The 23,687-nt window shown below is 33.4% G+C and overlaps 1 protein-coding gene across 3 annotated transcripts; it reads right to left on the bottom strand.

The window, feature by feature from the left end:
• Positions 1–1,000: 1,000 nt before the first annotated feature.
• LOC115960073 (AUGMIN subunit 3) lies at positions 1,001–23,373 on the bottom strand. Of its 3 annotated transcripts, XM_031078769.1 has the most exons (19): positions 22,942–23,373; positions 22,807–22,843; positions 22,618–22,721; positions 21,152–21,347; positions 20,695–20,761; positions 18,551–18,654; positions 16,861–16,945; positions 15,302–15,359; positions 14,484–14,615; positions 12,721–12,790; positions 11,624–11,681; positions 11,428–11,483; positions 10,005–10,157; positions 8,798–8,909; positions 8,526–8,667; positions 6,763–6,838; positions 4,349–4,444; positions 1,762–1,911; positions 1,001–1,461 (listed from the first exon to the last, which is right to left on the bottom strand). In XM_031078769.1, exons 1-18 carry the CDS (start codon positions 23,115–23,117, stop codon positions 1,780–1,782), a joined length of 1,854 nt encoding a protein of 617 aa, XP_030934629.1. In that variant the 5' UTR covers positions 23,118–23,373; the 3' UTR covers positions 1,001–1,461; positions 1,762–1,779. The 3 variants fall into 3 exon arrangements, with proteins under 3 accessions (XP_030934629.1, XP_030934628.1, XP_030934630.1); XM_031078768.1 differs by lacking the exon at positions 1,001–1,461 and having other exon boundaries at positions 1,573–1,911; XM_031078770.1 differs by lacking the exon at positions 1,001–1,461 and having other exon boundaries at positions 1,573–1,911; positions 15,302–15,356.
• Positions 23,374–23,687: the final 314 nt, after the last annotated feature.

The following is a 23,687-nucleotide window of genomic DNA, read 5'->3' as shown; positions in this document are numbered from 1 at the left end:
TAATGAACCATCCTTTTTAATTTTTTAACCACTTATCATAAATAATAATAATAATAATTAATTGGACCTTTCTATAAAGGGTGGAGCTTTTTTATATTTTTCATATCAAAGTAAAATGGAAGGTGTCCACTGAAAGACCATGATTTAAAGTGAAGTAAATCTAAAGTCTAGATTGTGCCAACTTATTTAAAATTTAACCACTCCATTTCACTTTAAAACAAAAAGGATCTTGACATTTTTAGAATCTATAGGATGGATTTGGATATTTTTATAAAGGGGTAGGATGTTTTTGCAATTGAGGCCTTAGGCATAGACCTTGAGCCAACATTGGCCGAATCTTGAAGGTTGAATGCATACATGTACTCATGAAACTCTTGAAAGTTTAACTCAAAATTAAACCATTCAATAAATTTTAACTTTATCAATAATTTATTGAATTCGTTGAAAAATTGCATCATCTTTCATATCAATGATTGGAAATTCATAGAAATCTTATCTGAAGAAAGTTCACAAAATTATTATTTTTCCTTAGCCAAAATTCATTTTACACGCCCACTGGTAGGGTTGTCTAACATCAATACGAACTTAAAAAACCCACTCGACCCAAAGCCATCCAAATCGAAATTCATCTGATCCGAGAGGTGGATCTGTCGACGCCAAGTGTTGAATTGCGAGAACCGATATTATTGGTTTGAATCGCAGGTTCTCTATGTAAAGAGCAAATTCTGACTAATCCTATGATTTTTTTTTTTCAATATTTTATTGAATATCTTATTTACCTTTTATCTTTGAAATTTGGTTATCAACTAATACGAAAATACAAAGATGGAGTATAAAAGCAGCAAGGTTTTTGTAATTTATATTTTGTATTAAATCTTCATTTATATAAATATATATATATATATATATATATATATTTCCTTCTAAACTTCATGTTTCGTTTAAATAAATACAACAAATGCTTTAAAGTTTGGTACCTTAATATTATAATATATTAGTATTGAATAGAAATTTAACTCCCATCATTTTTTTTTTATAAAAAGATTGTCATTCTTTATACTTATCCGAAGCTATCCCTAGCTGATGATCACTACTTCTATACGACTAAAAATACTTAAACAGGTCATGTGATTCTTTTTCCTAGTATATATAGGTCAGGCTACTCCATTTACTTGTAATAAATTCGCCACTTTAATCCCGATGGGATGCTGCCATGTGACAACTCCTTAAAACATGGCAGCATCCTATCAAGTCTTAGTGCACAGGACACTGTATCCAAACTGAGCCCATCACTTAATCATGTCAATATCAGGCCTAATAAATTGAAGAGTCCACGAAGTCAGGGAGAGGAAATAGTGAAGACTAGTATCACAGAAGGCAAACCAACTGCTGTGGACAAGAAGACCTGCATTTGCGCTCCAAGCACTCACGCAGCCTCATTCAAGTGCCACCTACACCGAACTAATGAAGCACAAAATTCATCATCTTCCAAAAACAGCAATAATAAGAGCGATCTGAACTTGAATTCCAAGAAAATTCACAGTAAAAAATAATTGATGGTTTAACAAGGTATAAACAAAATAATTGATGGCTTAACAGATTTAAACAAAATACTTACAATAATCCAATCCATTTGTAAAAGATTGAGGATATCCATATATAACGAATTTGAATGTGGAGTCTGCTTAGTAATTGCATCTCTAGATTACATACATACATACATTCTATAATCCAATCCAAGAAAGGAAAAAGAATACATACAAATACAATCTGCATGAACTAAGAAACTTGCAAAGCTCTGACTCGGGCAGTCAATTCCCTAACTTGGCTCCTCAAACGCTCAGGATTGCAAAAGAAATCAACAAACACCCGCCTTTGGAGCCCAACTCCCTGAGAATGATGTTTTACAATCTGGTGCCACAGAATTGAGATGAAATTATCAAATACACAATAACAGGATCAAGCCTCAAAAACCATGAAACATGTGAGCACTAACACACACACCCACCCATTAAGAAATATCTGGGCTTGTCAACTTTTTCTTTGACAACATTCAGGCTATTAATTCAGTTACTTGGCTTTCACTGGAAAGGTATATGTGCATATCCTGTTGTGAAGGAATCCTTGGAAGCTATGACAGCTTATGTTTTTTCATTTTTTTTTTTTTTTTTTCTTTTTGCAAGTAACAATAAAAATGTGTAAGGGCAGGTCAAAAACTAAGGTTACAGTTATCCAAAAATCCAGAAAATAATTTTAACAGATAGAAATCTAAATCCACAACTGATCTGAAGAATATAAACTTCAGTCTAGGCAATGAGAGCTTGAATGTAGATGTTCTAGAATTTGTTCTAGTATTTCTCTCTTATGAGCACCATCAGAAGGAATAACTGGGCAGCATTAGATATTCCACTACTCCTATGTCTACGAAAGCAAACTCTCCAACAAGCCAACAGATCCACCATTATCAAAAGCAAAACCCACATCAAGCCAAACAAAGAGAAATCCAGAGACCAATTTAAGTTAAGTGACAACTACATCCTAAGTAGAACCATAAACGAGTTGAGCTACATTGAGCACTAAGGTGTTCAAGCTTGGTTCATTTAGTTTACTATCAAGCAAGACCTGAATTGAAGCTTATTAGTCATCAGGCTCAATTTTTATATTTAAGCTGAGTTCATTAATTTCAAGAATGAGCTCCAACTTTTTCGTGAAATCTGTTGAGTAAATTATTTGTACTACTTTATGCAATCTTTATTTAAGCAACCCATAACTCTACATTGTTAATGCATATTAGCCACTAAACTATATTCTAAAAATTAGCTAATAGTTTTTATAGAACTGGAAATAAATATGTACAAATTTATGTGATCTTATGGCAACATTTCCATTGTTTTTTTAGATTTTGCAGGTTCTTAAATCGTAATTCTATAGGGGAAACCTTTTCTATCCCTCCCATGTACATGAGCATTCTACTTTTTCCAAAAAAGAAATTCTTATGTATATATTTTAAGTTTTTCAATATAGAGTGGCCTGCCCATGATCAACCAAACCAAGATGGTCCATTACTTAATTACACTTCACAGTTCACACGATTCAAGGATGACAGATTTGACACAAATATGCTGAAGGGTGTTAAATAATTGTGATTCCAAATTACTATAAATAACAACTATCTTATTTGACTATGGATCCCAGAATTATTTGCACATGTAAAAGTTACAGCAGAAGACCAATAAACTTTCTCATAGAAAGGGTATAAACACTCTAATTAAAGCCTATGCTAGTAACATCTCTTTTATTTGGGTGGAGGAATTGGTTTGGGAAGCATTCTTTAGAGAGTTGGAATGTAGTGCCACTATGTTTGATGTGGTAAGTGTGGAAGGAATGCAACACTCATGAAAAAAAAAAAAAAAAAAAAAAAGTTTCTCATACATTGTTGTAACAAAAAATTTCAAAATGTGCATAGATGCATAAATAAAAAGTATAAACAAATGTTTCTTCTCCAATAAGATCTTTAACTAACAGCTACTTAAAGAATTTTGCAAAAAAGTTATTCATAAAGTTATAAATTGTAGATTACCCACAATTTAAGTATGCAGCTTACTAAAATTCATTAAAAAAATTATTAATATGAAATACTAGGAGACAAGCTGCATAAACCATAGGGGATCTACGATGTATTTCAAATTATTCATAAAGTCAGAAATTATAGAGTATCCACAATCAAAGTATGGTGCTTACTAAAATTAATTAGAAAAATTATGTTTTTACATTCACTGTCCATGTGCACTCTACACTGTAGACTAATCAAATGTGTACAACATTGTAAACATTTGCATAAATAGTGGTCAATATTGTACACTGTTCATGCAAATGTGTACATTTGTGTACACTTTACATGAACAATGAAAACATATAATTGTCCAATTCATTAATAAAAAAGAATATTAATATGAAACGCTAGAAGACAAGCTGCATGAGCCATAGGTGGTCTATGACCTATTTCATCTTTAAAAAGCACATTTATGGTTCAATTGGATACCGGTTATTTTGCTGAAAAATTAAAAATATTGTAGTAAAATAATTTTTAAATGTGTAAATAATGCCGTGGGACCCATTTTTAATGAAAAAGTTGCTGAAAAAAAGGTTTGTAGATCCCGTGAACAGTGCATGGGACCCACTGGTGTGACATAAAGCCACAGAAACACACTTCTGGAAAAAAAAAAAAAAAAAAAGTTGCAATGCAGACGCAATCCATGCGCGTACTTATAGTTACTGATAAGAATATACAACTACAGAATTCACAATCTAAAGAACTCATCAATAGTCAAAGAATAAATAGGCTTACCTCATTTTTCTTGAAGTGCTCAAGTGTCACCTCTTCAACTGCGGCAGAGAGTTTTGCATTGATCTTTTCCATTTCATCAAGCTCTTTCATCAATGGCTGGAAAAGATATCATATGTCACAGGACAAAACATACAATTAAGGTAACAGAAGAAATACCAAAAGCCAGCTGTAGGACAGTGGATCAGTTAGAATGTGAAGTAAAAAATTAACATGCCTGCTAAATATTTTTTGGTAAGCAAACCTACTAAATAGGACTTTAGTTCAGTGAGAAAATCTAAAATCTAATGCATAATGAGTAGACTAATAAAAAAAATCATCTTTTAAGAAATATCCTTGAGATCACTAGAAAAGTAACCAAAAGTTCCTCATCAATGCAAGAATGCAAGCGCTCATTTAAATCCACTATTAGCAGTATGCTCATGAAATGCACAATTTAATAAAAATTTATATGCAAACCAATGATATAACTGAAATTCAATAATAAGGCTGTGCTTGTGTTGACAAAATTTCCGCATTCGTGGGTGTTTGGGGTGGCTAAAATTGGAACAAAGTTTCTCTCCAAACTAGTTTGGAGAGAAACTCTTCAAACTTCTCATATATCTCTTTTTTTTGTGTGAATTTTGAAAATCTAACCATTAAATTTCATGTTTCTTATGTTCTTAACATGCATATCAAATTTCATTCAAATTGGATATTATTTACTATTCGATCAATAAACTTATTTTTTATACACAATTTTCGATCACAAAAATTTGAAATTTTAACATTTGTTTGATGAGATAGCAATTGATCTTTGATCTTCTTGAAATTTTACACATGAAAAATATGATAAAAACATGTCATCTAACGGTTAAATTTTCAAAATTCACACTCAATATAGAGATATATGAGGAGTTTGTAGGGTTTCTCTCCACCTAATCATCCACCCTACCCCACCAACAGACCCAGCCAACCACTGCAACCAATCAGACTGCCATGACCAACCAAATACTACCACCATGACCGATCAAACCACTGTAAAATACAGCTTCCTTTGTTCACCTCCCACAACCACCGTGAATCCAAATCTCTCCAAACTCAACTTCGTTCACCTCCATAATCCACTGCGAAACCTTATCTCCCAATACCCACTTCCGTTGTCCTCCCACCCAACCATCAACATCAGCATTTCTTTATTATGTTTTTTTTTATTTTTTTATTTTTATCAAAACTAAAAAATTGTATTCAATTATTAAAGTAACCTAAAATAAATGATAATTTTTTTTTTTCCTCTTAAAACTTTTGGCCCTTAAGTTTTAAGATGACAATGTTCTAAATTTCTTGAAACTTTGATATTAGATGTCTACTTAAAACAAACTATATTAACTATATAGTGTCATACATCTTGTTCACAACCGGTCCCAAGCCCAGTAAAAGGAGGGTTTCGGTAGGTTGATGGGCAACGTTAAACTTAGTCACTCATTTATGAATGGATCCAATATAATCTTGTTGAGGATTTATAGCTGAACCCAAAAATTGGGGACTAAGGCTTCGTTGATGTTGTATTACACAGCTAAAGCATGTTATACAATGTATAAGACTTAGATTAAGCCGCATAGTGCATGCATTATATGTAAGACCCAAATTTAATTATTAAAACAAAAAATTATGAATGATGATTAAAATAATTAAAAATAATAATAATGAGACTTTTGAATTTCTTAATACTCTCGGAGATTGAGTTTTAGAGTAGTAATTATTTTAAATTTCTTAATTGGATATTAAGTTTTAGTTAGAGTTGTATTTAATATCATGAGTGCCAAAAAGAGAGTAGCCGTTTGATGTAGCTACAACTTCTGGGATCCACAATTCCATACTAATCCCTAGTTTTAGTCAAATAAAAAATCTTTAATAAAGAGGCACACTTTGAGAAAAGAGAGAGTACCAACTTGGCTTAATTAAAATTTCTATGACCCAATTTTTATTCTATAGTATATGATATATTTATTGGAAAGGAGAACATTGCCATTGTAACACACACACACACACACACACACACACACACACAAAGAGAATTAATCCTCTAGAAGTCCCACTGGATGTTTAGGATTAACTAAAACTTGAAATCAGTATAAAATTCTCCATTGTTTAGAAGTTATTTCTGTTCCAAAAGCTGGTTTCAGTTTTAGTCAAAAGTTAGGAGTAAATGAGATGACATGTGAAACCATTATTGTTGGGAATATTATCAGTTGGTGCCACTTCTAAAAAAAATAGTAGTATCATATTGTTAGCAAGGTCAATGCTAAAGAGAACATAAACTAACAAAAAATAAAAAGGGAAAATATAAAAAGAAGAGGGAACGGATAGTCACAGGCACAAAGAACCAATTTTAACAGCAAACATAAGGTGTAGAAGTGTAGTGGTGAAGGTTGTACCCGAGGTGTCAGTATTGGTTGTGCAGTTGTTGAAGATGCAAATAGTAATTGCTGCAGACTTTGGATTAGAGTGCACCTGACACAAAATAAGCAAAAAAAAAGACAGCAATTCAAAATTTTTTTCAACATAACTACTTTTATACATGGCTCAGAATGTATGACACATGAAGCAGCTGTTTCTTAGCAGAGATGGTAAAATCACTGATATAAAGCCCAAGGAAATATGTCCATGAGGCCAAAATGCCAAATAGCATCCAAAGAGCATGGTAAAATCAATTAAAAAAAAAGCTTGTTACAGAAAATCTGTCATGACAAGATTCTCTCTCTCCCAAACTTCTTTATTTTTTTGCCAGGTCAGCCATGCAACCAGTGGAGCTTGAGCTCAAGATGAAACCCCCCACGGCTCCACCCCATTCTTACAGTGGATAGTAAGTGTCATTTGAGCTAGCGTTTGTTGATCCCAGACTTTTCAGAAATTGTCTCATCCGTATAACCTAATAACAACGTTTGCTGACTGTAACTACTTCAATCCTATAACACCCTAAGTATGTTATTAAACAGACTTTCTTGAGATCTTTGTATTTCTGGATGACTGCTATAGGCAGTAATCATTCCACTAGATTTTTCAGATTTGTTGGACTTCAGATTGGAATTCATCAGTAGTTCTATTACAATTCCTGTGTGTAGTGGAGTCATCTCATCTTTCAAATATAGATATTGTTACTTATTAAAAAACAACAATTACAAGCATCTAGAACAACACCAAACATGGTCATGGTTTTGGCTGTCCAGACCAACCCAGCACCTGATAGAACAGACCGACCTGGCACCACTCGAACCGAAACTAACTCGATCTAAGTAGCTAGCGGTCTCATCAAAAACTGAGGAGTGTGGGTTGAGTGGCAGTTTTGGGTTTTGAAACCAGACGGAAACCGAACAGACCAAATCCAAACTTGCTGGAAACTACCATCCCCCTAACCCTCGTCCTCCCTCTCTCTCTCTCTCTCAGCCTCAGATCTGTCGAGATCTGGCAAGATCTAGACCAGATCCTTTGAGATCCGAGCAAGATCCGATGAATTCTGATCGATATCTGGCGACAAACTCAGTGCCATTGCTTTGTCAGTTTTGCCTGAAATCGACTGTCATCACCTGATCCGAAACTGACTCGACCTGTGCTTAGTGTCGGTAGTCAGTGGGTGTATTTTTGCTCCATCAGATCTGGTCGGTTGCGGGTTGAGCCCAAACCAGATTTGACCCAACCTGTCGACAGGCCTAGTCATGGTGTGGATATCAAAACAGTTTTTTGGAGCTTGATGGAGGCATACTCTCTTTTATCTAGTTAGGTTTTCCATAGAGCATCTAGATGAATTACAATTGAACTCAGGTGCATTTGGGCGTATAAAAGGGAAGCAAAAATTCAATACCTAAAGTTCATGTAAATATTGTATATAGTTCATGTTTCTATTAAACTTACATTACTTAAAACTTGCATAGTCCAAGAATTAAAACTTGCATAATAATAATAATAATAATAATAATAATAAATCACACAGAACAGATATACAAATTTACAGCCAAGTATCTATACCGTCACCGATTGTATCATATAAGAATAAAAGTTCATCAATTCTTTCTCAGTCATATTCAGAAGACTGAGGAACGTGGAGGGTGGGATTGTGGGTTCAAGAGCCAGCAGGTGCATGTGTAACTTAGCAGTCAAAAAATAATGTAAAATAGTCCTTAAACAAAACAGGATAACTCACAGCTCATTGATACATCTATTTCTATCTTCTGGAAGAGAATTCTCAAGGTCAGATTGAAGGGCCATCAAGTCTGAATGAAGACTAGATATCTGCTGAACAATGCCAGGAGCTGATACATAGGTTGAAAACCCAGCTTGAGCATCTAAGAAAATGGTCAAAGCAAGAATACAATTAATATACAAGCTGGAAAACAAAAATAGCTGAAAACAAAAAATTTCCAGCAATCACTTGAATGGATAATCTGGTTCTTGGAAAGAATGTATGATCATTACTTGAATGAATACTTAAAAGGTCTCTAACACCATGCAGAAAATTATCCTTGTCATCCACTGCTCCTTGTTCTTGTACATCAGAAGCAGCTTGAATCAGTGCCAGGCAACGACCCTATCATGGATATACAACATCATAAAGTACAATATGTACAATAAAAGAAAAGAATGACACTGAAGTATGTATAAGAGGACCCACTTCAATCTAAAATTTCAGGAAATCCTAAAAAATAAAAAGAGAAGCTCCCAAAATGATGACGAGAAAAGAAGAAGGGGGAAAAAAAAAGACATCTAGAACAAGAATTCCAGAGTGATTTAAATCACAACCTTCCCTCTTCAAAGAAAATTCATATGTAGAATATAAAAGATACATAAGGATAGAATGGAAAAAAAGAATAAACATGACCGACCCAAATTAGTTTGTTGAGGATCCATAGCTAACCTAGGGCTCAGTTATTTTTATTAATTATATAACAAATACAAACTTATCGAAACATAAATATAGGTGAGATCCTTATATAGTGACTAAAGGAAGAAGATACAAAGGCTATCAAGAAAACTAGACTCCATTCCTCATTCTAGGTACAGGTTCATAACTTGGAAGTGCATGGTTTGACACCAAACACTAAAAGGTCCAATCCAAAACAACTGGCCAAGAAGAAAAAAAATAGAAATTCAATCCGTAAACTTCCCCTATTACAACTAGTTGTACTCGGTGCACAAAATTACACTTTTGCAAGGTCTGGGAGAGGTGATTGGCAGTCAGCCTTAGCCCCCAAATCTTTTTGGAGAGGCTGATTCCCAGAAACTTTCCCTATTGCATTTGCAAATTTTATTAGATACCAAATATGTGGTTATTCTTAACGAACATGGTGGAAAAACCTATTTTCAAGTGTGACCTCCAAGCCATGGCATTCATGGTTGCCCAATGGCACTGGGTAGGACACTTGCACCCACAAGTATTTTACATTTTCCTTTTGATCTCCTAGTCAACCGCATCCAGAAGAACAAAATAAAGCCTGTTATACTTTGAAGAGTAAGCGTCTGTGTGTGTTAGTGTCTGTCTATCTCTGCATGCCCACAAACCACGTTGAGGCAATGGCTGTGAGTGACAATTGAGATCATATATATACCAAAAACAAAAGAAGGATCTGAGAGAGGGGGAGAGAGAGAACAAAACCCAAAAAAAAATAATAATAATAATATGTACCACTCGGCCTTTGGTTGCTGAGACATATGCCTGCAGTTCTGACTCAATAACCTTAACCAATGAATATGCTCCAAGCATGTTCTTCTTTTCCAGCTGACAAGCTATTTTTAAGAACTGATGCCTTGCGAGTTGATTGATAAGGTGATTTATGAACTGCCAAAATAAATTACACATGTAATATATCTAGGATTAGATACATGCAGATGATTCGAACTCTTCAATTGTTTAACGCTATTATTATTCATGCAGAAGTTAATAGTGCTGAGTACCAAGAACATAATAAAATTTCAAGTGAACCAGACCCTGTAAGTACGAAATTCATACAAGTAAAAAATAAGCCAGCTCAAACAATTGCTTCCCATGTTTATAATACCATATGTTTCTCCAAAATAACAAATTTTATTAGCACCAATATATAAATTGAGTTGAGAAAGTGAAACGGCAAATACAAAAGAGTGAAAAGCCAAGAAATATACTTACGCCTCCCACTCACACATCTCCACCCCTTCCTTTTTTTTTCTTTTTCTTTTTTTAAGAACTTTTCTTCTTGTTTTTTTTCTTTAATATTTATGAGAAGCCACCTTGGGCCATATCATCAGCCTTCCAGTCATGAAATAGTGTTGTCATCAAAAAGCATGTGTGAATTCCTTCACCTAAGCATTTTGGACTTCTATGTTGGTGTCTATTGTCTTCTTTGAATTAAGAAATGACAAAGTATTTCAAGGTGCCCTACACCACCCATGCCTTTAGTAATTGTTGTAGGACCACACGATATGTATTTATCAAAAAAAAAAAGTAGGACCACATGATATGTAAACAAAATTCAAGGTAAATCCCCTAAAAATGCACTCAAGCTGAACCAGTCGTGAATGCTTACCTTTCAATTCCTAACTTTTAATTTATCAAAACCCATTTCCCTAAATCAATTTAAATAATTTTTAAAAACAGTCAATCTCCCAGTTCTTTCGAGATTACCTCTTTGATCCACTAACTAAAACTGCAGAAAATATCAAAAAAGAGTTCTCATTTAGAAAGCTTCAAGTAAATGATATAAAAAGCAATTGAGCCATTTTGGACTTCTAGGGCAAACATTTGACTAAAATATCTTTAGCTACATAATTTCACAAGCTGCTACTCCAAATCCTGATTAGCTACCATCATGACACAAGAATTTATCATATTTCAAACTCCCTCCCAACAACATTTGGTATAGCAAGAAATAGATTGTTCCACAAGCACAGCTTCTACTTTTCTCCTACCCATACTTGAATAAATTAACCTAGAGTTGCACTAACAAGAACTTCCTAGTGAAAAACTAAAACTTGAGACAGCTCATGGTATTCAATTATGCATTTTATCAACATTTATGAAAGAAAGAAAATTGAATAAACATGTAGAAATATAAAATAAAAGCTAAATATACCGCTTTTTGCCGGAAAATATAGTACTCCTGGCGCATGACCTTTAAATCATAATCACCTAAAAGATCACAAAGTTGAATTATATTAATTTTATAACAAAAATTATTAGAACCATAATACAGGTAAAAAAAAAAAGTAAAAAATTTAATGCATACTTTCTTCTGACTATTCTAAAAAGGGAAAGCTACCAGAAAATACCTTGCAAAATGTAGGTGTCCTGGAGTTGGGCAAGCTCCCAACAAAGATCCGGAATAGTCTTCAGAGGGAGGAAAAAAATGAAGTTAGTACAAAATATAAATACAACCATAAATACAACCACAAACTGAGCACACCTTCTGGCATGTAACAAATCATTTAAAGCACATACGAACACAGCCGTGCAACTGGGAAGGATATAATAGAAAACCCCAGAGAAAAAGAAAGAAGGAAAAAAAAAATTAGAATATCTATACAATATATACTAATGTAAGCTTAACAATTAATTTTGCTAAGCATTGTGCCACGTCAGCCACCAATTCCAATTCATTCTATCTCCCTTTTTGCTCTTCTTCTCCTTATTATTTCCCACCTTATTGGTTACACTTCCTCCAACCTTTCCCCTTCCTTTTTGCCTCTTTTTCTCCGACTTCTCTACCTTACCGTTACTATTCATCCAACCCTTCCTCTTTCTTTTTTCTTTTTTTAATCTTCTTCTCCCATCTTCTTTTCTACAAAGTTGATATTTTATCTCCCATTCAATCCATATTTTTAACACACAAAAAAAGTGATTACTCACTTCTTTTTTTATTTTGTTTTCCTTCTTTTGGTGGATTTATTATTTATTATTTATTATTTATTCCTTGTAGCTCTACTTCAAATTGATGAGTTTGTGTTTTTGATAGATTTACTTTGGGTTGATGCATTCTGGTGGTGTGTTTATTTATTCCCCATTACAAGTCCTCTCTCTCACCCTCTGATAGGAAAACATAAAAAACAATGACACAAGTTAAAAGAATATGGACCACCTTGAAAAAGAGCAATATTAATCAAACTCATCCAAATAATAGAATGATACAACAGTAGAGACAAAGAGATAAAAGATACTTCAAGAAATCGTTGCATTTCTAGAGAGAGAGAGAGTTAAAGATATAAATGGGGGATATTTCTATGCAATTAGGAAGGAGAAAGGGGAGGAATTAAGAAGAGAAAATTGATGAGTGTTAGAATACATGTTTGGCACTGAAGTCTAAATTGAAAAATATTGAGAATATAGCAGGCAAGATGTAGAAAAACTGGAACTGGATACAGATACAAACCTCAGATAACAACTTCTCTTCTTTGTGAAAAAGATTAGAAAGTTCTCCCACCAACTCAGAATGCTTTCTCCTGCTTATTATAGAATATACTCATTCATAAAAAAGAATTTACCAAGTTATAAACATGAATTAAGAGGGAAATATACTCATACATACATACATACATACATACATACATATATATATAACATGTAATAGCAGAAACAATAATTATGTTTTCAAGAATAAATATACATTTCTAGAGAATCAATGATCTATCATATTACACATGCACACACACAAAAATAGGGGGGATTGTTTTCCAGCTGAAAAATGTATATCATCAGGCAAGAGCCTGCATTGCAATCCAACTCAATAGACAAAACTTCTGCACTAGCAAACTCCTTGACTAGAATTAGCCAACCTTTGTACAAAAGTTATTTTCAAATCTAACACCACAATGAGACACATTGAAATACATTGGAGAACCTTAACTGGTTCAAAACCACAAGGAGGCCCCTATCAACCACCTAGAATCCATCTACTTAATTCATTCATCACCACATTAAATAGTAAAGAAGGAAGCACATAACCCTGCCTAAGCCCACATGTAATACCAAAAACTCTTACTGATAGAATCCATTCACAAAATTCATGAAATGTAATTGGAAAAATTCCTTGTGCTTCCTTTTAATTAGAGTAGAAAACTTCTTGAGCTTATATTAGTAAGAACATAATAAGATCTCAAATTCTCCAGTAAAAATTTCAAATCTACTACAGGCCTATGGTTTCAGTGGTTGAGTAGCATCACAGTTATAGGACAAGTCAAGGGATCAAATCCTATGAAATGGTTGGGGCATTAATTGGGGAGGACTTTGCCTCATTTGTAGATTATTTTGACCATCAACATCCACCCACCTCAACCCCCCCAACCAACACGCATTAGAACAAGAAAAAAAGATACAATTCTCAACCTTTGATAAGTGACACTTCTAAGATCATTTAAAGCATAATTTTCTATAACAAGCTACAGCATTAAAGACTTCCTGACAACCTAAGGCAAAGCAAACCTATTTGAAAAGTCCTAAAGCTATAAAAGAAGGGTCATGCTAATGAGTGCCCTTAGGGCATTGGTTAAGAATCCATTTTACGAAAGTTTTAATATCACTTTTATAGGAAATGAAAAAAAATTATCAAAACAGTAATTGTTTTTTTTCTTTTCCCATAAAAATTTTCTTTAACTGGATTTTTAACCAGTGTCCTAAAGGCACTCTTTAGCATTTCCCATAAAAGAAATGTCTGGCATGCCCCCAATGAAGGTAAATGCTAAAACTTGATCAAAATAAAAATTACATGTTGCCTCACAAAAATCAGGCATTTAATTTTATAAGGAAAAAAACAGCTGGAGTATGTGTTCTGTTCAAAATTCCTACATATCCAACAACCAACATTGGGCAGCCATCAGTCCTTGGAAAATAGGAATTTGAATCAAGTTTCAGCACGGTTTCCTTTCTATAGGCATTGGCAATAATGCCTGTTACATTTGAACGATATTTTGCAAAGTGCAAACCTTGCTTGATTATACTCTGAATACGTGTCAAAGCTCTATTTAGAAGTTTCCAAGCATATCATTTTATTTAACACTTTAAAACCATGCTTAGTGATTCAAAAGTTCACATATGCTCTAGACATGGATCTTGCAAAGGCGATATAGAACCTAAAGTTAAAAAGCCAAACATCTAAAATAGCATGATGTATTGACAAGTCAAATATGAAACTTATACCTAAGAGAATGAAAATCAAGATGAATGTGAGCTTCATCTGAAGATACTTGAGATTTAAGTGCCATTAGAATAGCTTGCTGCTTAGCATTCTCAACTTGGGCCTCTACCCATTGTCTTTCACTTGTTCCAAATCTGTCACAACATTGAACAGCCAGTAAACTTTCTGAAATTAGACAATCGCATCTAGAGAGATGAGGAAAGTATAAGAAGAAGAATAAGAAAAAAGATTAGAAAACCAGATGGTGGAAAACTCAAGCCTCACAAATTAGAAACATTGTAGCCATTTAGGGTCAAATAACAAGGAACCAAAACTTCATGCAACACAAAAAGAACTAAAAACAATAAAATCACTTAGGAGTTAGCACCTAGGGTTGCTTCTACTCAGCACTCAACACCAATTAAAAAATAAAAAAAAACCTTCATGAGTTAGCACCAAGGCCTTTTGGGTTGTAAGCATAGATGTGGCTAGCGCTTTCATCAGGCCATTACACAATTGTATTTTCACTCTTGGTTTGTTGAATTTTTAAAATAGCTTGATACTAACTCCAACCAGCACTAGGTGCTTATTCATAGATTTTATCCCCACTTGGTGCTAACTCCAAGTAACCTAAGTGTTGATTCCTAGATTTAATTCTTATCCTTTTATTCTTTTGTTACTCTTCCACAAATTTCTTTTGGAGTTTCATTCTACATCAATTTTGGTATCAGAGTTCATTATTCTACATCATCATTTATATCAATAAAGGAAAGAAATAACATTTAGTACTGTGGAAAAAAGGACAAGTACTCTAAAATGTTATTGGGTATAAATCACATACATAGAACGAAGCCGTTGCAATTCAGATACACGTTGATGTTGTGATTTTTCCAAATCTGCTGCAGAGTTTAAACAAATTACTTTAGCAAACTACATATAGCAACCTAGCATATTTAATGACAATGTGATTCCATATTAAAACTTGTATTTATCCATAAGTATCAACATAAATGCATCAAAGTCATGACAATTCAAACACACAGTGATGATGAGATTTCTCTTAAAGGCGAAAAATACAAAGCTAAAAACATAAGACCACCAATTTCCCCCACTTTGATAAACATTTGCTATGAGTAGGGAAAAACAAAGTTTTCTTTAAAATTAACAAGCAAAGTTAGAACTTTGATTCACAAATATATCAATAACATGAAGTCTAAGTTGCAGCATAAAAACCATGTACTTTGATTTAAGCATTCATAACTTTGTTCATGAATCACTATTTCATAAAGAGACAAATAAATTTTCTAGTGGAAATAAACAACTGTTCCATCCAAGGCCTTTAATGAAGAATAAATCTTCTCAAAAAAAAAAAAAAAATGATCAAGAGAGTTATAACAAACTTCCAATGCATCCTGCAAAAGAAACTTCAAACTTTCAATCTTAGTGTGCGTTTGACAACACTTATTTTTGTCAACTTATTTTACTATTCAGCTTATTTTTGCTACTATTCATGGCCCCAGTGCACTTTTTGGTACTATTCATAGGTTCCACTGTACTATTTCAGACTTTCAGTAAAAAAATTTTAGTTTCAACAAAATAAGCGAATTATAAACAGACCCTTAATCTTCTTTCAAAGAAGCAAAAAAATTCTAAAATGATTCTTAGCCCCTCCCATCCCCACCCCCCAAAAGATAAAGAAAACTATTCATGGGTCCCACTGTACTATTTTAGACTTTCAGTAAAAAAAATTTAGTTTCAACAAAATAAGCGGATCCTAAATAGACCCTTAATCTTCTTTCAAAGAAGCAAAAAAATTCTAAAATGATTCTTAGCCCCTCCCCCCCCCCCCCCCCCCCCCCCCCCCCCAACAAAAAGAAAAAGAAAAATGGAGATGGAGATAGGAATATGCAATACTCAAGATCATCTTTCTATGCAAATGTAAATAGGTTGAAATAGATAGATTACACTAATTTAACCTCTCTTTTTCTTTTTTGTAAGTAGATCGCACAATTTGACTTCAACACCACAACCCTATGATGACTAATAATTAATATATGTAACTTATATGGTATATATTCCAATATTAAATATCTTTATACGAGATATTACTGAACAATAATATACAAATATTAATTATTAGTCTTTTTTTCTCATTTTTTGAAATTTCATCTTTGCAAGCAAATACGAAAAATTCTTAACAGATTAAAATCTCAAGAAAGCAAAACAAATTCTGTACACACTCGCATATGCATGTCCAAATTGCCATCCAATAAAGACGATATAAAAAGATAATTGAAAATGCAAACAAATATAGATATATTGAAATCAAAAGTAATGCATGCACAATGCACACACAGAAAAGTCAAAAACATATGTTATAGAAGCAACAGGAAAGGATACCTCGTATAAAGATATTTGAGATGTCATCAAGACTCACCCAAGAACATTTGGATTTTCCCTCCTCAGCAACCAATCGAAAAGGACCCTGTAAATAATCATATAATAAGTCCATACAAGCATGTAACATCCAAGATATTATACCAAGTGTATGTTTGGATTGCATTGAAAAGGAAAAAAATTTGCATCTAGCATTTTTTCTGTGGGTCCTGTGCATTGTTCATGGGACCCACAAGTACGGAAAAATACAAATATAACTTTAAAACTGGGTCTCACGGTACTATTTACACATTTAAAAATTATTTCGCTACAGTGTTTTCAATTTTCAACAATAAGCGATATCCAAACAAACCCTAAGTACTTATAAACAAGACAAAACCCTAAACTGTTGTATCACACAAAAGAATACAAAATGTGACGGAGAGATCAATTGTGGAGAAAGGATACAGGTAGGAAATTATGGTGTTGAATGGGGCAATGGTGTTCAGAGTTAGTAGTGAGTTCTTAACTATAGAGTTGGAGTATGGACATATGTATGGGGCAGATAGGGTTTATTCTCTAAATTTGTTCGATATGAGGTAGGAGATGGATCTTCAATTTGATTTGATTTTGGCATGACCTTTGGCGTGGAGATATGTCCAAAGCCACTATAATGACCAATATCCCACAATAAGGTTGGCATGGTGGGTGTCCAAGAGCTGAAAACCATACTTCACCTTAAAAGGCATACTAGGACACATGAATTATGATGCCCAAATCATATTTATGATGCAAAACATAATGGATTTTTTCATAGCTATCCACTTTTCCTTCTCATCTGCTCCACTCTACTCAGTTCAATCCTTAATTTGAACCATGACATCCATCTCTCCACATATTAGACACAACATCTTGTTTTTGATAAGTAAGGAATTCTATTAAAATGCGAAAAAAGGGGCACAACGCTATTGTAAAGCCAAAAGGGAAAAGAAAAGAAAGATTACAAGACTCTCATCTAATATTCAATCAGCTAGAAAATCCACAAGGTTTCACATGGAAAATTAAGTAAAAAATCAATGTCCATTCACACATTCATTTAAGGTATAAGAATATCAGTTGCACTGAATATAGCTCCGTTCCTTCTAAAGTGCGCCTAGGTGTAACAACTTGTTCCAAAATGTGTTCCAAAGTGGCCCTTTCTCACATGTTTCCTTCCATATATTCAATACCTACTATAATCCAAATTATATGGACCCTGAACAGTTTTTATTTTTTATTTTGATAAGTAAGAAGAATATATTATTGAAAAAGGAATAGCAGGAAAAATAAATAGAGTTCACGGTAGTGAACAAAGAGTAAAAAGAAACAAGCAGCCATACTCATAATACATCTATAATTCCATATATTTTGTACCGTAACTTCCATCAAACTTCAATGAACCCATGCCTACACATGTATTGCATTATAAAATATAAATGAAGAAAACAATATCTATAAGTTGGCAAAGTTAGAAATTCCTATGGTAGGGGAATTGTTATGAAACAGAATCTCAACCTCACATTTTATGCTTCAAACCATTCACAAGTTATTGCTAATTTTCTGTAATTTACTATAACAATAACACATTGTCACAAACATGTTACACATGTTATTTGATAAGCAAATATTTAGCAAAGAAGAACAGAAACAAATAATAGCAGTTCTATCTACATACCGTGTCCAATTGCTTAGAAAACCACTGATTTAGCTCCTTCATACAAGATGAATCTCCAAGCAAGTATGGATGAAAGTCCGCATATGCCAAATAGATGCCCTCTTCTGCAAGATATATAGTATTATAATCTCATCAACAGCACATAGCAAGGAAATATAGTGATACATACAGGCATTAAGAAAACAATTTTGTTCTATTTATTTTGAAGTGTCAGGGACAATCTATAAGTTTCTGGTCACTGCACATGGGTTGCACTATTGGTCCACTAGGTCATATTTTGGGATTTGATTATGTTATTGGGTTTTATTTGTAAGTTAAGTTATTTAGTTTGGGCTTAGTTATCTAGGCCCAAGAAGCCCAAGTCCTATTAGGCTTAGGTATTAGTCATCCATTTATATGGATGTAACTCCACATATGTCTGTGCTTGGTAACATATATTTTGTTTACAGCCAGTTCTAAGCTCGAAAAATGGAGAAAAACTTAGTCACTCTATAAGCAACTTGCTGCATCAAACCCCAGATGCAATGAAAAGAGGGCAAAGGTTAGCTAGGGAATTCCATATAAGCAACAAGCTAAATCAGCACTCAGGTGTAGGGAAAACTGGGCAAGAGTTCCTGTGATAGGATTTGTATAGACACTTGGAATATAGGATCTTTAACAAGAAACTAATGGAAATAGTTGATATAATGATTAGGATGTGATTAAACACAATGTGACTTCAAGAGACTAAGTAGGTAAGTAACAAATTTAGAGAAAATGAACATAGGGATAATAAATTATGGTATACTGGAAAAAATTAAAAATTAGAAATAGGGTAGAGATAATCATTAATATAAGTTTTAAAAAAGAAGTTGTTGAGGTTAGGAGGATAGTGGATAAAATAATGTTAATAAAACTTGTTTTAAAGCATTCACATAAGTCCTTGTATAATAGAAAAAAGTGTAGAATTTGCATAGTTTTGCCCAAAAATGACTCACATCAGTCCGTGTATAATTGTGTAAATTTACAAGTTTGCTATGGTAATCATATAAATTTACACTAACACTATTCATTTTGCATTTAGTTGTTTATTCTTTCTTTACGTATCTCGAAGATGAAGGAAAAGAGAAAATGGGTTGTTGTGTGTGAAGAAAGAGAAACAATTAAATAAATAAAGAAAATTTGATATTTTAATGAAATATAGTGTAATTGCGATGCTTTGGAAGTTCATCTCTCTTTTTTTCTTCTTCATTCTAAAATTCCAAAAACTTGAAACCTTGCAAGCACATATTGATTTGTCACTTTTAAAACCATAAAATCTAAAAATTTAAAATTTTAATCACCAATCCATCACCCCAAAAATCCACTTGAGGCCAAAATACTATTCTCGGGTTACTGTTCACAGCCCTGGAACAGCGACTTGAAGTACCCCCAAATCCTAATATTCCATTTCACAGTCAGAAATCATATGTTCCCTACTCATTTCTAACACTTTTCCCACCAAAGGCCAACCTTAACTCTACTAAAAGCTTAGTTTTCAGAACTTCCAAATCAGATTTGGTTCGTTAACCTTTATCGTAAGTCATATTGTCAGGGTAAAAATGTGCCTTTTAAATCGGTTTCTAGTTGAGCATGAATCAGCCCCATAATCTCCTATTTCTTATACATATTTTTGACAACCCAACATTCATCAAGCATAAACCTTTAACAGGTTTCATAACACAGAACAGATAAAGCAATACCTGGACCTTAGGTGGATTCAGTCAAGATGAAACCAACAATTTAATAGATTATAAGTTTAAAAACCCAAACAAAACATAAGCTAAAGGATCAACAATGAAACAACCCACCCTGCCAATTAGTTAAAAATGTAAAATTTAAAGTTTCCACCAAAAACAAAAACTAAAAATGAAAGTAATGAATCAGCTAGAATCTGGATTTAGGCTCATTAGGCCTAAACCAAACCCAAACATGACCAACCAACCTTTTTGACAAAAGGGTCAACAAACTCATTAGTTATGAAATTTGAAAATAAGGGTCAAATATTTCACATGTTTTGATGGGGAATAATGAAAACAAAAAGGAACTAAACAATGAAGTCACTTTTAAAGTTTTCAAATGACCAGTGAAAGTAAGAGCACAAGGGATGGAAATGAAAATATTACCATCACCAGAGTGATAATGAGCCAACTCCTGTGCTGTAGCAGCAATCCTTCCAAGAACTGCATTCATCTAAGTCACAATTAAAAAATTCAAATAAACTTCTTAAATGTTCAAGCATCAAACATATTGCCAAAAGTATTTCTCCTTAAAGAAATGAAAACCGGTATCAACAACAAAAAGCAAAGAGATGAAATGTAACTATGACATTCTGATTTTTCTAAATAAAACTATTCCTCTGCCATGCCATAGAAATAAACACATTCCAAAAAGTGCAAGAATCTTAAAACCAGGAGCAGTCATGCAACCCAGAAATTGAGAATTTTAAGGACAATGAAATTTAAATGTATACTGGAAAAGGCCATTCCTATCCAGGACTAATCAAATTTGCATAGTTTATATCAAAACAATCATAAAAGTGAACAAGTTTAAAATATATTCAATTTATCATAGCTTGCATACCTCTAAATTTCTCGCTGAAAGACTATCATCTAGATCTGTAAGGTGTCCATTGACAGTAGATGTTGCAGCAACCCGTGCCCGTCTCCCTTGGATTAAAGATGAAGCCTGGCCAGTGAGCATATCAAATTGAGACTGCAGATGCCTGAGTTGTTTCTGCAACTCTAAAGCTTCAGCTTTATATGCCAAAGTTGCATCCCTAGAAATAAATTACAATTTTTAAGAATTTTTTAATTAAAAAAATTGGCATTGGAAGGAGTATACTAGAATTTCATCATCACTAACCCAAAATATTCACCACAAACACATCAACAACAAAAAATTTCATCAAAAGCTAAAAGATAGAGGATTTGTCAAGTGCTGCTCCCAACTAAGTGAGGTCCTAGAAGGGGTGGCTTGGATAAGGTTTTACCTTCAGCATTTTTTGCATTAAGTGGGCAAAAAAATGTTTCATGTCATAATGAACCTAACACTATGTTTAGTTAATATAATAAAGTGAAAACCAAATACAACCCAGAAGATAATCATTGAATTCAGCACCAAATTAAGACATAGAGAAATATCATCCATCATGATTCAAACTCACTAAAATTTCTGCTCCTAAAATGAAACTCCATTTCATAGTATCCAAAATTTTGGACTTAAACAAAATCCTTGCCCCACATTAATTCCATCAACAGATTAAAATCAGAGAAATAAAGTATCAAACTCTATGTGCATACCTTAATCCTTTGTGCCAAAAGTAAAATTATAGAACTATTATTTTATATATCATTAATTAGAAAATCATGGAATTAAAACAACCCAAACAACATCACCCCCACCCCCCCCCCCCAAAAAAAAAAGGAAGAGGAGAAAGAAAGAAAACAACCCAAACAATAATGTCAAGATACAAATCCATTCAAAACTTCTTCACATGGGCATTTTTATTGTTCACCAATCACAACGTATTTTTCAACAATTATTATATATAAATAAATAAATATATTTATTTATTTATATATATATATATATATAGTTTTAAAATTTTGTGTACCCTGGCCCAGACTAAATTACCATAAGTTTAAATTTCATCAGGCTCAGGAAGCTCATTCAAATGAAATGTCGCAGGAATACGGTCATGCACATAGGACTCCATCATATTAGTCCTTTGCCCTCGCCTTGTTGGTTAAAAGTTTATCGGAAAAGCAATTTACTTCAACAACTAAGAGTGCTAACAGTTAGGGAACAGCATTCTCTTCATTTCAGTTGACGGTTATGATTTTATTTCCTGGATCTGAGAGTGAGTACTGAAATGACACAGCACTCATTACATCTTCAGTTTCATAATATTTATCGAAACCATGAAAAAAAGGCACAAATCATGCACATTTAACTGAAAGAGAAACTCAAAAAAATACGTATACTACAACCAGTATAATGCAAATTTCATACATTATTTGTCGATCAAAGCGATAAATGTAGAATACCTAATATCTTTCAATCCTTCTTCAGCGCCAAAAAGTGCTTCCTGGTTGTCACGTCTAGCAGAAAAGGCAGAAATGCTATCAAAAGCGAAGTCCAAGTCCTCTCCCTGTAATTCACTCAAAAAATTCAAATTCAGTATTCACTATACACATTCAATAAATAAAATCAAAGTAAAAAAAGGAAATCAGTACCTCCAAGAGCTTTCCTTCTTGCAGAAATTGCTCGCACCTGTGATTGATTCAATGTAAAAACGAAATTAAGAAACCCTAATTGAAATGGAAAATTGGAAAAAGGGAAATGCGAGAGAGAGAGAGAGAGAGAGATACTGAGAGAGTTCGGAGAGGGAGAGGACGTTGGAGAAGCGGAGACTGGAGCAGATCCAGTCGAGGATGGGGCGAGCGTCGTCGTATTGGAAAGGCCATTCGAAGCTGTCTGGGTCCAATCCCTCTGCTCCTGCGTACCCCAATTCCCTTAGCAATGAGCACACTCGACCTCCGCTCATTCTCTCTTTCTTCAGATCCTACTACTCATTTCTGTTTCCACACAGAGAGATAAAATTGAATTTTTTTTTGGCGCCGGCCTTCTTCTTCTTGTTATTGTTATGGACACACTCTCACTCTCACTGTGGTGGTGTTGGTGGGTGCAATTTGCAAAACAAAGTGAGGCTTTGAATTTTTGTTGGAGGAGTGTGAAAGTGTGAAACTGAATCAACTGTGATGATTTCTTGGTTTTCAAAATTTGAAAAATATATGAACCTCCTTTTTAAAGTATAAAATGGTTTTTATTTATCATGCATTCCTTGTTTTGAAAATTCAATTTCAATTAAAAATTAAAATTGTGAAATTATGTTTTAAAGAAAGTGGGTAATATGGAATGTGAAGTAATAATTGTGTAACAAGATTTTCCTTCTTTTTTTTTCAAATGGTGACCTACTTCATTTATTATATTTTTAACTATGGTTATCTTCATGATTTCATAGCTGCACTGTGAAATGAAATCAAAATTAGTTTGTCTTTTTGTTATTTTTATTTATTATAATAAATATTAGTACCCCAAGTCACCCAAAAGTCCC

Source organism: Quercus lobata, chromosome 9 (genome assembly GCF_001633185.2).
Source record: "Quercus lobata isolate SW786 chromosome 9, ValleyOak3.0 Primary Assembly, whole genome shotgun sequence".
Taxonomy (NCBI): domain Eukaryota; kingdom Viridiplantae; phylum Streptophyta; class Magnoliopsida; order Fagales; family Fagaceae; genus Quercus; species Quercus lobata.
This window is presented reverse-complemented; position numbering and strand designations above follow the sequence as displayed.

Bases quoted from the DNA above. Each gene is read 5' to 3' on its own strand.
- LOC115960073 (XM_031078769.1), bottom strand. From the start codon at position 23,117: ATGAGCGGAGGTCGAGTGTGCTCATTGCTAAGGGAATTGGGGTACGCA. The intron at 14,616-15,301 runs GTATGTGATTTA...ATGTTGTGACAG, and splicing joins TTGCAACGGCTTCGTTCTAT to ATTTGGAACAAGTGAAAGAC. The intron at 11,682-12,720 runs GTTTGTATCTGT...CTCCCTCTGAAG, and splicing joins AAGAGAAGTTGTTATCTGAG to ACTATTCCGGATCTTTGTTG.